Below are 15,830 nucleotides of genomic sequence, written 5' to 3' on the forward strand. Positions count from 1 at the left end.
AATAAATCTTATCAGATTTTGTACTTAGAACAGTAATGGTAGATTGTAAATAGGTAGCTTTTGAACAAATCAAGTGAAAATAAAGCCAGAAACATAGGAGAGCTATCTGAAAGTTCAGGAAAATAGATTGCAGGAACATAATTTTGATTATTGATCCCAATACTCAGTTGAGATATATTTCTACCCAGAGCTTCTCCTGTTCTCCTCTATCAGTTCCGAAATAACTTTACAAAGTCTTCTCCCCCCACCCCTTTCAGATGAATTTGGAGGCTCTGTGTTTGAATGTTAACACCCATGTGTCTGTTCTTTTGGAACACTGTTGAGTACATTCCAGATTGAACAAAATCCCCAGCTTCTGTCAGATTAATCAGCAACATTTCCTGCGCCCCTTTTTCTGACTAAAAGAAGGGGGAAAATGTCAGTTTGAAACTAATATTGTTTCAATGGGAAAGAAATAATATTTTGTTGAACAAAACATACTTTGGGGAAAGATAAAGTTGATTACGTTTGCTAATGTTCATATAAAAAGATAGATCAGAAGTCAGACTGAAGGTTGAAACATGCAATCATAAGCTTCTCTTAAATGCTTCTTGGAGAACCAAGAATTGTATCACCAAGTTGGGTGATTAGCCAACCATTGGTAGCATTGATTGCGGGCTATTGGTTATTAAGTATAAAGGCAGCAGTGCTTAACAATACACTTGGAATTTAGTTTTTCTTTTTAGCTTTAATTTTTAAAATTATGCCGCATTTTTTTCATTGATTATGCAGTGATTCATCACATCTTAGAAAGCATCCTTGGAAAAAACTCTAAAAATATACAAAACAAATATAGGAAATTAATACAAATAAAGATAAACTGATTTTTTGCTAGACTGTGTCTTCAGTGATTTGTAGCCACAACAACCACCACAAAAAGATTTTAGCAAAGTCTTAGCAAACAGTTACTTCCAATTATAGTATCTTTGGCTCAAAATCACAAATAGCTATTCTACTATAGTGGAACTGATTGTGTACATAGACTTTGGGTCAATAAAGCATGGGAAATATCCGTCACAGTGATGGCAATGGTGGTAATCTTATTGATATGTCAGTAGTGCTCCCTACATGGGAAACTTGTTTTTCCAGGAACCAAAGTTAATAGCCTAGGTTCATTATTTTTTTCTAAAGATTTCTTCGTAGTACATTATATGTATAGTACATATAAAATTGATTGGCATGTTTCGCTAAGCACTTAAAACTCAGGATTAGATCAAGAGGGTTGTAGCAAGGATTGGAGTGAAAATAATCTTCCTGGAAACATTAACTAAAACTTCCTACGGTCCCAGATTGAGAGACAGATTGCCTGAAGCATTTTAAAAGCTATGTCACTTTCCTCCTACTAAATATTTCATACAGTATAACAAATATGTTTATTTTGCACCTCAAAATTTACTTAATATTCATGTATTTATTGATTTGCAAAACTTAATATTTATTATAAAAATTTAGAATAGCCTTCTAAAATCTGATATTTTTCTGGAAGTTGGAATCAGAGTGTATTTGCTGGGGAGGCTTGATTAGATGGAAAAAAGGTATTGCATAATGTGATCTGTGATTGGTTTTCATAAATTCATTGGTGAATCTTGTTTCACGGGCTGAAATGTTTTCTATACTGGAAGAAGAAAAACAAAAGAAAAGAAAAACAATGCAAAGACAAGTCAAAACAAGAAAAAGAAGAAGAAAAGCTGACTCATTCAAACATTGTCAGAGTGATCACTTGTTAGAGTGATAGATTGGTGATAGCTTTTTAAAAAAGGTTTTCTTACTGTGTTCCTTTGGTCTTAGGTTTTCAAATTATAATAACAATTTTTCAGAAGAAAATGACCGCTATAAGCTTCTTAAACACTAGTCTCATTTGTAAAAGATGCTTTCATCTGAAGGTTATTTTGTAATCTGTCTTTTAAGAGCCTTACATTATAACTTTTTATAACATTATAACATTAACAACTTTTGTTGGATTTGCATTTTCAAAATTTGGGTAAAATGGTTCTTCTCCCTTATATAAATTGCACTTTAATTGGTAAGATTTTATTTATTTTGTTTTTGGTCTTTCCTGTCTAGATCTAGTTCAGGGTACTCTTCTTCTGCGCAATATTAGCTCTTTGTCATCAGGACGTTACCAATGTATGGCATCCAATGTCATTGGAAGCAGCACCTGTTCTCTTGAAGTTCAAGTGATTACACGTGAGTTAGATTTAGTATTCAGAGCTTGTTGTCTTGTATTGGAATCTGTGCAGCTTTGTAACTCTGTCTATATTACTGTTGAAGAATTTCAGGTAATAATCCTTTCCATTGCTTTTTTATACTTAAAAAAATCCATCAAACCTTATTTATGTTACCAGCAGTGTGTGAAAAGCTGGCATTGTATAGAATGCTTAGGAAAACTATAAAATGCACGATGATTTTAGGTGAAGTATGAAATCTCTGTTATTTTAATATGCTTTCATTGAAGACAGCATCAGGGTGGTGTTTGACCTCAGAGAGCCAGGGTGGGCATAGTGGTTCACCCACAAAACCGCGAAGCCCTTATCCGCGCTGACATAAGTGCGGAGGGCAAATCCGCACTGTCTGAAGCGCTAAGGAAAAAGGTGACCCTACCGCGATGACATAACCGCGGAGGGCAAATCCGCGCCTTCCGAAGCACTCAGCACCCTAAACCTAACCCTTAACCTAACCCTAAACCTAACCCTAAACTTAACCCTAAACCTAACCCTAAACCTAACCCTAACCCTAACCTAACCCTAACCCTAACCCTAAACCTAACCCTAAACCTAACCCTAACCCTAAACCTAACCCTAACCCTAAACCAAACCCCTAAACCTAATCCTAACCCTTACCTTAATTTAAATCGGCTTTATGCCGCCGCACTGTTTTAAAGCGCCCTTCTGTCATCGCGCTGTTGTCGCAGCGGTGATGACGTCGCGGTGATGATGTCGCAGCTTTAGCGACGCGGTTTTATCACCGCTATTTTGACGAGCGCGGTTTTGTTGTGCCACGGGCATAGTCAGGGTTAGTGTCGCCAGCTCAACACCAATCATCTCAGGGGCTCCTGTGGAGGCCCGAGTGCTTTGCCAGTGAAAACGGGCTCCCAAGCTTTGTTTTTGCTGGCAGAGGCACGGTGGGCCGGTCCTTAGCTGTTTCCAGAGCAGTCCCGCAAGCCAGATCTAAGAACCCAATGGGCTGGATTCGGCCTACAGGCCTTGAGTTTGACCCCCCCTGACCTATGCATTATGCAGAAGTATAGGAACTATTCAGGCAAAGTATGAAAAGAGAGTCATGAAAAGGTTTAGGATTAGAGTTAACCCTATCCCTAACTCTTTATTGAGAAGACATATATGAAAATCAAAAGTAAATGAAAAAATAAAGGATTTTCTTACCGTAAAAAAACATGTGAAAAAGTCCAATATTGACCTACTTGTTGCAGGCTAGAATGGCATTTCAGCGGCAGTATTTGATACTTTTCCAGTTTGCTTTTTGGCATTGCATAGAATGTCTAGTAAATGTGTGAAATATTAAGTATTTCCCATTTTACAATTTTTGAGATTCTATAGATTTCCTAAATTTCCGTGATGGTGAACCTATGGCACGTATGCCACAGGTAGCACTCAGAGCCTTCTCTGTGGGCACGCAAGCCATCACCCCAGCTCAGCCCCACTATGCATGCACGCACACCTCCCGCCATCCAGTTGATTTTCGGGTTTCTGCCGCGCATGCACAGGAGTGGGGCACATGCGGGAGACAACCATGCATGCGTTGGAGACCATGCATGCATGGGGGAAGGGGATGGGCACCCCCCCATGTCCCATTTTTGCTATAGGGAGGACTACTAGGCCCAAAAGGGGGTGTAGGGAGGTGCGGCATATCCCCCCCCCCTCCCAGTGGACCGTTTTTGCTCTCAGGAGGCTGAAGTGAGGCCTAGTAGAGGCCTAAAATGGGGTGCAAGGGATATGGTGCACCCCCATAACTCGTTTTTTCTCCCAGGAGGCTGCAGAGAGGCCTACTAGGTCCAAAACGGGGTACGGGGTGTGTGGCGTATTGCATTATGGGTGCTGTCGAGTACATGAGCAAGTGCTTTTGGCACGTGACAACAAAAAGGTTAGCCATCACTGACCCAGACATTCTATAAAATGACTAATATCTTACACTGATGGTAACATGTATAAATAAACTTTCTCTAGTATGTACTGTATCTCTCATATATGAACTTACATTTCTGTAATATGATTTTTAATACGAATGTCTCTTATGTTCATTAAAAACATGTATTTATGCACTCTTTTGCATAGACTTCCCCAAATATAAGTTCTTGTTTGGGGTTATTGTTTTTTTCCAGTTTCGCCTAAGTGATGGATGCTACTGGATTCTGCTGTCCGCTCCTGCTGCTTATATTACTGCAAAGCTTATTTTTGTAGATTCTACCAATTCACAGAAATTCTGTGGGAAATTTCTTTAACATCCCTAATCTTGCTGGTTCTGATCATCTCTGACCTTTCTTACAGGAAGGTCAGCATTAGAGAAAGGTTTTCTCTCACTGCACCAGACATTTAGAACAAATGAACTATTATGTGGCTGAATGATAATTTTCTTGTACAATTTTATTTTTTTTCTACAAATAGCTATAAGTGATTTAGTTTTTCAAGGAAGGTCTATTTTCTGCACACATCTCTAGTCCAAATTGCATCTTAGAGCTGTTATTTTAGAAAAAGAAACATAATAACTGTACCACCAAGGCAATATTATTGGGATGCTAAATTATAACTCCAGCACGGTAGAAAGTGTAAATTCTCGTTCCTGTATTTTGGAGGCCTTGGGGAAGGTAAAAGCACTCGGGGAAATTTTAGCTTACTAAAACTATGTCTGTTTTAACTCATTTCATTGTTTCAAAATCAAATGCTTTTTTTCTGCATTGTTTTAAAGAAACTGACACATTTTGTTCTAGGAAACAAAATAAATACTTGCATTGTCATAGTCAATAGATATGGCTGTTTTCAGCAGAGGAAAGATCCTTTCATGCCTGTTGAATGCATCACAACTGAAGGAGAGATGTCTGTCAGTAATCACTGAATAACTATTGAAGTTATGGTAGCCTCATTCACACTGTGCCTCATTGCATCTGACTTGTTAGAACAAGAATTGTGATAGAAATAAGAGTCCAAGGAGAGCCTTGGTGTGAAGATGTTCATATAACACTTTGTCTCTATTCTATATTGGCAACAGAAAGGATGCTCATTACCATGGCTGAACTCAAATATAGTCAAATACATGGAAGTATCCCAAAATTCAGTCATTCAGTTGAACACAAAAGAAGTTAAGGCTATCTGAGTGGATATACAGAGCATTTATGCTTTTTAACTCTCTATCACTTTAAGAAGCAAAGCTTGTGAAGTTGTTTGCTTTTCTAAAAAAAGAGAGCAAAAAATAAAATTCACACAAACACATAGACACAGCAATCCTACGTTAGATTCTCTGTATAATTAATAATTTGCCATATCACCTTGTCCCAGGACTTCAGACATTCATAATGGGTTTAAAGCTGTTTTGGCTATGTGCAGATTGCATGGAATAATTTCACTTTGCTAAAAGCTCTCTTGTTTGGATAAATGCCAGAATCCACTCCAAAATGTGCATATGGAAACATTTCTAGTGTGACAAAAGGTTGGGAAGATGTTAATAACCTCTAGTGTTATATCGCAAGTTACAAGAATATGTAAGACAACTTCCAGCACATACTCATCCTGCGCCAGATTTCTTACACTGAACTTTTCATTCATGGATGCTTTTTTGTAAGTAATTTTTGGTTACTCTTAGGAATACAGCTGGTCTTTCCTGCTGCCTGCTGTGGTTCTTTGAACATGCTCATGTGTTCTTTCTACTCAGATTTTGCATGTGTTCCATGTCCCACACAGCTAATCCTCGGAATATTGGTCTGATTGCCGGAGCTGCAGCAACAGGGGCAGTTGTGCTTATTGTCTGCATTGTCTTGGTGGCTGTTACACTCTTTTATTGGAAAAACAAACACAAGGAGGAAGAGGAGGAGGAGATTCCCAATGAGATAAGGTTTGGCCTTGGAAAATACTTTGTCTGCCCTTCCAAATTTCTTCCCTTTCTTCCAAGCAAAATTGTCTCCAGGTTTCAAGAGAAAGACATTACAGTAACTTCTCAATTGAGTGTAATGAATCCAAATTAGATGTTAGCATACAAGGTTCTCATTCCTAATTCCTATAATGCTAGTAATGGTGTGGTGATGCAGTGCCAGTTATTAATGGAGTAGGCATAAGTGCAGTGCAAGTCTCATCCATCATCTTTTCTGACAAGTTAGCAAGAGGGTTACATGCAATATTCCTGGTAAGAGAAGTATAGTTTGTTAATTAGTCATGACAGTCAAAACAAGCAATACATTCCTCAAGAGAAAATAATTCCTTTTAATTCTAGTTAATGGCAGTAACATAAAAAATAGTAACCATGGCTAATTTCTGCCTTTTTGTCCATTATCACTGCATATCAACCTTGACAGAATGAAACCATGATATGGCACGAAAAATTAGAAAACTTAAATTTGTGGTGTCCGTGCTTGTATATTTGAGCAGGAATTAAGATGTGAAGTGAACTGATTGGGTGTTGTTGTTGTTGTTGCTGTTCAGTGTTAATTATTTCATGTGTGCTTGTCAGTAAGCGAGGAAGTGTTCTTGTTTTCTTAGAAAAGGGTGGATATTGAGGAAATGGTGTGAAGGGAATTGTAGCTATGTCTTTCTTTTTCTTAGGGAGGATGATTTGCCACCCAAATGTTCTTCGTCCACAAAAGCCTTCCACGGTGATGCTTCCTCATCTGAAAATGACACTCTCACCTCCTCCAATACTTACAACAGCCGATACTGGAATGACCCCAAAGCCAACCATGCTACAGACTCCTTCACTCACCTCAACAATGATGCACGGCAGGCCTTCTCTCGTTCTGGAAGCACCAATGCCCGTTCTATATATGCTAATGGAGGCCACCCAGCACCTCCTCCACCGAAGACATTGGTAGTGACAACCAATACAGCTCCATCTCCACAGGAGATGGCCAGGAGTAATGGATCTGTGAGTCGGAAGCCACGGCCCCAACACACATGGTCCTACGCCGTAAGCCAAGCGACGCTGGAGAGGATAGGTGCTGTGCCTGTAATGGTACCAGCACAGAGCCGAGCGGGTTCTTTGGTGTAAAAAAAGGGTTGTGGGTTCTGCGAATTTGTTACAGTAAGTGGGAGTGAAGATGGGCCCAATAAGAGACTCTCCTCTTCCTCCCTCAGATGGTGGGGAAGATCTGTGTTCTTCCCTTACCCCAGTCAACTGAACCCAACTGATGTGATGATCCCTCCTTTATTACCCCATCCTCATGATCTCAGGGGCTCCTCAGCTATGGCTGTATGTGCCAAGATCAAAAGGAGGCCATTTCAGGCATCAAGGGAAGGAGACCATACTTGCTTTCTAAGGTCTGCTATACGACATTTCTATTATGGAATTTATGAAGTCCAGAGGTCAGTAGAGCAGCTCAGCTGCCCTGGGGTTAGCCCATTGCTGCTTGGCTCGAAACAGATGATGTTGAGGAGGAACTGGTGACATTCTGCCTGTGACTACTGATCTCAGAGTAAAAAAGCAGAGGGGAAAAAAATAAGCTGGGGCAAAAGAAGTGGGAGGGAGGGCAATTGACTTGAGAGTTATATTTTATTTAATTAGTTTTCAGGAGTTCTTTATTTCTATCTTCCTCCCTTCTCCTGCTTCCTGTCATTCTCCAAATTGAATTTTTCTCTCCCCTTGCACTAGTTTTCTGGATGCTTCTCACATCCCTTGCCACTTCCATGGCAACTCTGGTCATTTTGGCCTTGTTCCCTGAAGGGCTGCTTGGCATCTGATTGGCCTGCTGCTGCTGTTGTTGCTGTTGTTTGGCTGTTGTTGAAAGGAGGGATTTGGGGAGGGCATGGTGTGGGGTTGAAAGCTAAAGCCTCCGTTGCTTAACCGAACTGGCTGTGTATTTTCTAGGATGTGTGGCTGGCATTTCTCAAAAGAGCTAGATTTCCAAAGCTTTTGGCATCTGCATGGCATGTCCCCATATATGGCTGTGTGGGGCTGGCCTGCATGGTCAGGTTGATAAGTTTGACCATTCACACATTCAAAGCATTCATTTTAGCCCTTCCTCTACAGGATATCTTGGACTTATTATATTAGGGAGGGAAGGAAAAAAGGAATAGAGGGAGGAATAAAGCAAGAAATCTAAGAGCAGCAGAAAGATGGATTGTGGCTACATTGCCCCTCCTTTCTCTTTTGTTGACGTGTGGTCTGCTCTAAATAGTAGCCCCATGGTGACATTTGTCACTCTTGTAATTTCATTAGCCTTAATTGACTAACAACAACGGAGAATTCGGAAGGAAAGAAAGTCCTCCATGTTTCACACGGAGCTTGGGATCAGGTGGGAAGGGAATACATTTCTGAATACCTCGAGGAGGCACAGCCAGGGACGCGTCTCTTGAGTCCCGCTGTCCGCACCTGCCTCATTGATCACTGACACACTGGTCTTAAATAAACTTCCTTTGGGAGTTCCTAACAGGATTTCCTTCTCTGCACTGACAAAATATATCCTTCTGATCAAAGCCTGGAATTAGGTAGGCCTTCTTCCACTGGCTCCCTTCCAAACTGCACTGGAAATGAGGTTCCTAGAGAATCTCAACTGCTCTTTCACCTCCCATTCTGCTTCAACTCTAATTTCACTTCCCCCCACCCCCTTTCCAAATGGGCGTTAAGGCCATTAGGGAGAGCTCTCTGCATAGGCCATATATACCATCTATAAGATGCCATCACGAAGAGAGTCCTCTAGGTTGAATTAGGTTTAAAGCTTAGCCGTGCCTTTTTTTGCTTGTTTTAAAAAAAAAACACCTCTCCTTCCCTCTTACTTTCCTTCTCCTCCACCCACCCCAAAATACTGCTAATGGATTTGCCTCCGTCAGCCTCAGAGCACACCAGGAAGACAGATGGCTGCTGTACTTATACATGTTTCCTAGGGAGCAGTATCTCTCCTCCCCTATTCACTGCCGGTTTCTCCTTTTTTATTATTTGGAAGTTGCGTGATGGCATTGCTGGAGTGGGGATAGCTTAGAAGAAAGAAGAATGGCTTTTTTTTTTTAAGGTAGTGCGCAACACCCCCCCCTTTCCCCCCTAAACACGGTTTCTCCCTCTCCGCTTTTCTAACAACAGGAAACACAAGAGGCATTTTCAAGAGATGCTGCTTACAGCAGCCTATAACTAGTGCTCAGAAAGCTCTTCCTGGTTCTACTGTTCACTCTCCTCTTTCTTTCTTCTTTCTAATTGTCTAAAAAACAATAAAACTTTTATTCATATAAAAGAGGAAATGGTTGTGTCTGAATTTGGTTATTTATTTGCTTTTCTATGTTATGTATGTGTGTGTATGTATATGTGTGTGTGTGTGTGTTGTGTGTATACATTTTAATATATATATAAAAATACTTAAGGTACAAGGATCATATCAGCCTTTGTTTGCAAGGCCTTTCTCTGACCACAGTTGCTGAAAATGGGCACTGCGCTTTCCCATTCTGAGAGGGAAACAAGAAAACTGTAATTTAAGTTCTAAAATAGTTAAGTTTTTTTTAAAGAACCACAGTCCTGACACCACAAACTAAATAAAAATCCTCGACCCGCCCACCTATGTTACACGATCCTTCTCGCTTTGTATCTTTATCCCACTCCATGTGGCACTGTGTAGGCCACATATCATCATCCTAATAATTCTACATCTGTTTTAAAATGCATACTTTGTGTAACACGAAGCCCTAGCTTCCAGCTAGACCATCTTTGATTAAAAGAATCAAATTTGAAATTAGGGGGGGGGGATACTCTGCCAGAACCTGCCAAAGAATTATTGTCAGTCACAAGGACAAGTAGAAATGGAAAGCCACCAAAAAGGAGCAGATATTTAGAGCATCGAAAAGCTATCATCATATTGCTCTTTTTTCAAATGCAGCACATTTACGCACCATTGTCAGGAAGTTGAATTTTGTAACCAGTGCTATAAGCTATTACAATCAAGATGAAATCAGGCAGCTGGGGTTGGGGGGAGTGTTGTTGTCCCATAGTGTTTTCACATCTTTTGTATGGACATTTATGCATTTATCTTTACACAAAAGAATTACTTGCAGTCTGGGTATTCCTTAGTTATGTGAATCCCAGATTTGAACTGGTATGAGTAAAAACAACCCTATACAGAACGTCTGATAAAAAATATTTTTTGGGTGGTGGTGGTGAAAAATTGGATTTTTTTCATGGAATTAGAAAAAGGGGGAGAATACAAGTTGCATTGAAAAGAGACTATCTTGTTGTTTCCTCAGAGGCTTAAATTAAGATTAAAATTGGGCTGAAGCAATTTTTATATACAACTAAGAAATGGACTGAAGTAATGTTTATGTAAAATTAGCCCCTTGTTGCTAATTGCATTATGGAACAGCTGATGGACCACTGTCCAGGAAATGCAAACTGAATGCAAATTTGAATGTGAACATAGAACTTTTATAAAGCAGAATTGAACCTCTAAACAGGTAGAATAAATGTCCCCACTGTTAAATTTAAATAATACTTTCAGCACTGCGATTGGGTAAGCACAATTTGTTGGCAATCACAGTGTACCAACCTTGTGGAGCTTCCAATTACTTTATTTTCACTCCAGTGTGCCAACTCGGAAGAGCATACTGATTTCCCAGTACATAATTGGAATTAAAACAGTATGATCTGTTAAGGAAGGGAGTAGAAATATTTATGTAGAATGTTTGTTTTCCATAAGGAATCAGGATAAAAACCATTCATTTTTCCTAAGTTTTCACTCTATTTGCAGAACATAATTGTTTGGTTTTTTTTGTTGAATGTCACAATGTGGACACCGATTTTGAACAGGGTTATTGGAAGATACGATCTCCTTACAGTCCCTGAAGATAAGGTAATTGATTCTCCATTTCTAATTCTAACAGGGATACAAATGAGTCCTGGGATGAAGAAAGATTTTAGTCCTATGACTCGTGGTCATCATCATCACTTCTCTGTGTAGTAAAATAGCAGAGCCTTTAAACCTATCCCCCACCCCCAATCCCAGGACAGCCAAGGTAAACCGTTTTCCTGTTGCTGATGATAACACACAGCAATCCCAACCATAGAAAGAGATCTGTAAGGCAAAGTGGTTCATTTAAGGTAATGCTATTGAACATTTGTAGGACACTAGTGGAAGTGTCACCACTTGGAAGCCCCAAATTTGTTGTTAGTCGCGAAGTCATGTCCGATCCATCGTGACCCCATGGACAATGTTCCTCCAGGCCTTCCTGTCCTCTATCATCCCCATTTAAGCTCACACCGACTGCTTCAGTGATTCCATCCAGCCACCCCATTCTCTGCTGTCCCCTTCTTTTGCCCCCAATCTTTCCCAGCATTAGGCTCTTCTCAGGTGAGCCCTTCCTTCTCATTAGGTGGCCAAAGTATTTGAGTTTCATCTTCAGGATCTGGCCTTCTAAAGAGCAGTCAGGGTTGATCTCTAGGACTGACCAGTTTATTTGCCTTGCAGTCCAAGGGACTTGCCCCAAATTTAGCATCACTTAAATCTGGTTTTTGAAAAACGTGAATGCATTCCTGCCCACCTTGCTGGCACAATAGCATTCTCTCCCTGAATTGCTTTCCCCTTGGAAAGGAAAGGGGAGGGAAGCAAATCGCAGGTGAAATAATGTAGACAAAAGACCTCTTATTCCCAGCTGAGTCTCCAAGGCAAAAGGAGCCTTGGTAGAGCAGATGGTATATCTAATCTGTGACTTGGAACTATATTTTAAAAAGATCTTCAACTTCAGCCAGTCACTATCAAACGTTTAAATCAACCCACATTTAGGAGTTTATGGATAGATGTGAAAAAGTCTTTGTGCTTATGTGCATCATACAACTTTGGCATGCATGCAGGTGGAAGACAGGATAGGTTCTACCTAAGTAGTTGCTTAATCCTGTTTTCTTTGAACTCACAAATTGACATAGTCATAAAATTCTGAGTGGGAAATGATTCCTTGTTCTGCATAGAACCTAAATGCAGAATGCAATAACACGGTGATTTAAATGTCTCAAGTGAAGCTGAGTTCATTTCCTGAGGCTGTCTATTCCACTGACAAGCATCACTTTCTGCTAGGAAATTTCACTGCATATTTATCTGAGATGTATTTACCTGCCGTTTCCAGCAATTCTTTCTATACCCAGTCTCTGAAGAGACAGAGAATAAGCCGGAATCCTGAAAAGTATCAAATATTCTTTAAGAATACCTTGGACAATTATTTACAGAAATCCAGATCCCAAGTTCTTCAGGTCAGGTTGCCAATTATTCTGTGTGTGTGTGCCTGTGTGTGTGTGTAAGTGAGTGAGAGAGAGAGAGAGAGAGAGAGAGAGAGAGAGAGAGAGAGAGAGAGAGAGAGAGAGAGAGAGAGAGAGAGAGAGAGAGAGAGAGAGAGAGAGAGACATTTTGTCCATGCTATCACTACATAGCTTATACAGATTGTCTGGTGTAACAATTGTAATGGGGATTGGAATGGACATCGCCAAGTCATATGGCAGCAAAGTGACATAATGTGACTGTTTTGTTTAGAGATGGCAATCCTGACATTCCCCATTGCTGTCCTTAAAGTGAGGATTTCAGGTTATTAAGGAAGTCCCAGGGATTTGCAAGTAGGCTGGCAAGCAGGTAAGTGGCGGCGGCTGGGTGGGATGTATGGGTAGCAGTGGGAGCCCAGCAGGGCCAGAGGTCACTGCTGCCAGGCAAGGGGAAGTGGGAGCTCTCCCGGAGTGATTTGTGACCTTTGTCTGCTGGCTTCCCCATTGATTTTTCCTGAAGGAAGCCAGCAAGAAGATTTTAAATGGTGATCACATGACTCTGACAGCTGCAACCATTGTAAATGAAAGCCAGTTGCTAAGCACCCAGATTGCAATCACATTATTGTGGGGATGCTGGGATATCTGGAACTTTGAGGACTAGTTGTAAGTACCTCTTGTTCAACACTGTAGTTGTTAAACAAAGACTACTTGTATGTCAAGGTAATTGCTCTCTTTGTGGAGTTATGACAAATCTTATTGAATGAATTTCTTTATCAGTTTAATATAAGCAATCCCAAGCAAATGATGGTCATTAAAAAAATCTTATCAAAGCTGAAACTTGATTGGTTTTTTTTTTCATCCCATAGTCCATTGTTTTCTCAATGGGTTTCCCCGATCACACTGACCTAGGACATGGGTGTCAAACTCATCACGTCACATTGCCATCATGTGACATATCATGTCATTTTTTTCCCTTCGCGAAGCTGGGGTGGGTGTGGGCTGTGCGTGATGCATCCGGCCTGTGGGCTGCCAGTTTGACCCCTGGTCTAGGAATATGTATTGTCAAAGCAGAACATACATTTAGTCATTATCTCCAGGCATGATAAGCTTCACTTGATGTGCCACACCCTAGAACAGCTCATCTGCTAACGAAAAATTCTGAGATGTTGCATTGGCACAAGGAAAAAAGTGGGATTTGTAAACTCAAGAATACAGAGCATCTCAAGAATATATACAATTCTAAAGGTGCACAAGTAACAACAATGAACATTTTCATCGTAGAGGAAGAATAGATTTGTTGAAAACCAAGCCAGGTTGACTGAACCTAAGATACAGTATGATAAGAATTTTCAAACATTTTGGAAAACATAAAAGAAAGTAATGATCAGTTGTCTATTATCTAAATGTTTCCTCCATGCATTTAATTAGCATATAGGGCCATTGAACTAAAATGTAGAAGCAATTTGGTGTTGTGGCCCAACAGCGCCTGCGAAATTGGCAGCAAATTCGGACAGTGAGGAGGTTGGGGAGGAATATGGGCCAATCCTGGAGTTCAAGGAAGGCTCTGATGAGGGCGCTATGTTAGAGGCAGAGGGGGGCAAAACCGCATGCCAGTTATCAGCTGCCTTCAGAGTCAGACATCAGTGAGGCAGACGAACAACGAGCCTGTTTCCAGTGTGCGTATGCACAGTTGCCAGACGAAGGGAACAGCTAAAGAACAGGGATCGACTTGAGAGTAAGGGCACAGGGGGATGATGAATGGCCCCTCACAGAGGAAGAGGAGCAAAAGGGGAGTGGAGTTTTCAGGAGACAATTAGTTCAATTAATTGGTTCATGACCCTCCAAGATTTCTTGCCAGGTTTTGCAGATATCAGCCTGGCAGCTGCAAGCCAGATAAAGTCTGTGACTGTAAATCCTCCTGTGAAAGACTTTGCTGGATGTGAATGGGCAGAATTCACAGTCAATTAATAAAAGGGTTTTTTGTCAGGACAAGGAGTTGGCTTCATGCTCTGGGGAAGAACATTCAGATGAATTTATCATTCAATAGTGGAACAGTGCCTACACTTTTTCTTTGATTTCATTTGTTGTAAATTAATGCTGGATATTAAGATACTACCTCAGACATATTTAACATTAAGTTATAGATAGACATAATATATGAACTCCATAGTAGAATCCTCAACCCCAGGCCACAGACTCATCCCAGTCTGTGGTCCATTAGGAACCAGGCTGCACAAGTGATATACAAGTATACAAACTTCATTTGTGCATGCAGGAGTTAGATTGTGCCCATCAACACCACCATCACTGCCACTGCTACAGCTGCTAGTCCGTGGAGCTGGAAAGTTGGGGGATATTTCTGTTTAGGGTTTGCTACACTTTTGATTTGGTTATAGAACTAAAATCACATTCTACATTGTTGATTTGGTTTGAAAAGTAAGTTCACACACAGCTGGAAAGAAACAGCCTTACAACTAAAAAAAATTGGCTAAGAATTTGCTTGTGAACAAGAACCATTTATTTGTCTTAGTTACCTAACACAGTTCTGTAGTCATGATAAATGAACAGTTTCCTCCTATCAAATTCCCATATTCAGCATGCCTCTTTGTATGTAGTGGACATTCTTTGATTCATTGGGAAATATTTCTGTGTCCTTAAAACCACAAGGTGTCATTGAGATTTGCCCTCTGGATACAGTCAATAAGTTCTTTTTGTTCAAACACTGGTGGACTGACATCTGCTGGAAACCCCCAGAACTGCAGAATTGTCTCTGTCAATTGATTGGTTATGCCTTGCTAAATCTTGCAAAGAAAGAAAGATAACTGATGCGCATTTACACTTTTGGATTAAAAGCCTGAGGAATTCTGGGAGTTGGATTCCACATATCTTAAAGTTGCTAAAGTTGACAAACACCAATCCAGAGACTGGCTTTAAGATGAGGCAGCTTAAAAAGATGAATAATTTTATCACAGCTCCCATGCCATCAGGAAAGTAAGCCTGACTGAATAAGATCAGAGCAAACAGCTCCTTTAAGGAAGACAGAGGAAAGAAGGATGCTGTAAGACAATTTCCAGTCTACCCTGGTGACATATTCCTCAATATGACTCAAGAATAATTTCTATTTATGTTCCCCTTGCAGAGAGGGAGCTTTTGATAGGAGCAATGCTGGAAAAAGCCCATGCTGCAAGCTCCTATGGATTTTGTCCATTAGAGTGTATACAAAGAAGTCATCCTTTGAAGGGTGAATGTAGCATTTCCTTTAAAGGTAATCCACTTTTCATCCCATTTTGGGCTTTATTGGATTTAAGAGAAGGACCTTATGAATGAATTCAGAACCAAGAAAAAATATTCTGGGATGGCAGCAGGGGTACGATTCTACTGGTTCAGACCGGTTTGGGTGAACCGGTAGCTCTGAC

At 40.4% G+C, this 15,830-nt stretch overlaps 1 protein-coding gene across 3 annotated transcripts in view; it reads left to right on the forward strand.

The window, feature by feature from the left end:
• IGSF11 (immunoglobulin superfamily member 11) overlaps window positions 1-9,425 on the forward strand; it is a 164,678-nt gene extending 155,253 nt beyond the window's left edge. For all 3 annotated transcript variants that reach the window (XM_014062811.2, XM_087721318.1, XM_087721319.1), the window contains 3 exons: window positions 2,104-2,226; window positions 5,949-6,099; window positions 6,804-9,425. In XM_014062811.2, the coding sequence (XP_013918286.1) occupies window positions 2,104-2,226; window positions 5,949-6,099; window positions 6,804-7,245 (716 nt within the window). In that variant the 3' untranslated portion in view covers window positions 7,246-9,425. The remainder of the gene's footprint in view (window positions 1-2,103; window positions 2,227-5,948; window positions 6,100-6,803) is intronic.
• Window positions 9,426-15,830: the final 6,405 nt, after the last annotated feature.

The sequence above is a fragment of the Thamnophis sirtalis genome, unplaced genomic scaffold (genome assembly GCF_051295495.1).
Source record: "Thamnophis sirtalis isolate CommonGarterSnake01/CBP01778 unplaced genomic scaffold, rThaSir2_p1.2 scaffold_8, whole genome shotgun sequence".
Lineage (NCBI taxonomy): Eukaryota > Metazoa > Chordata > Lepidosauria > Squamata > Natricidae > Thamnophis > Thamnophis sirtalis.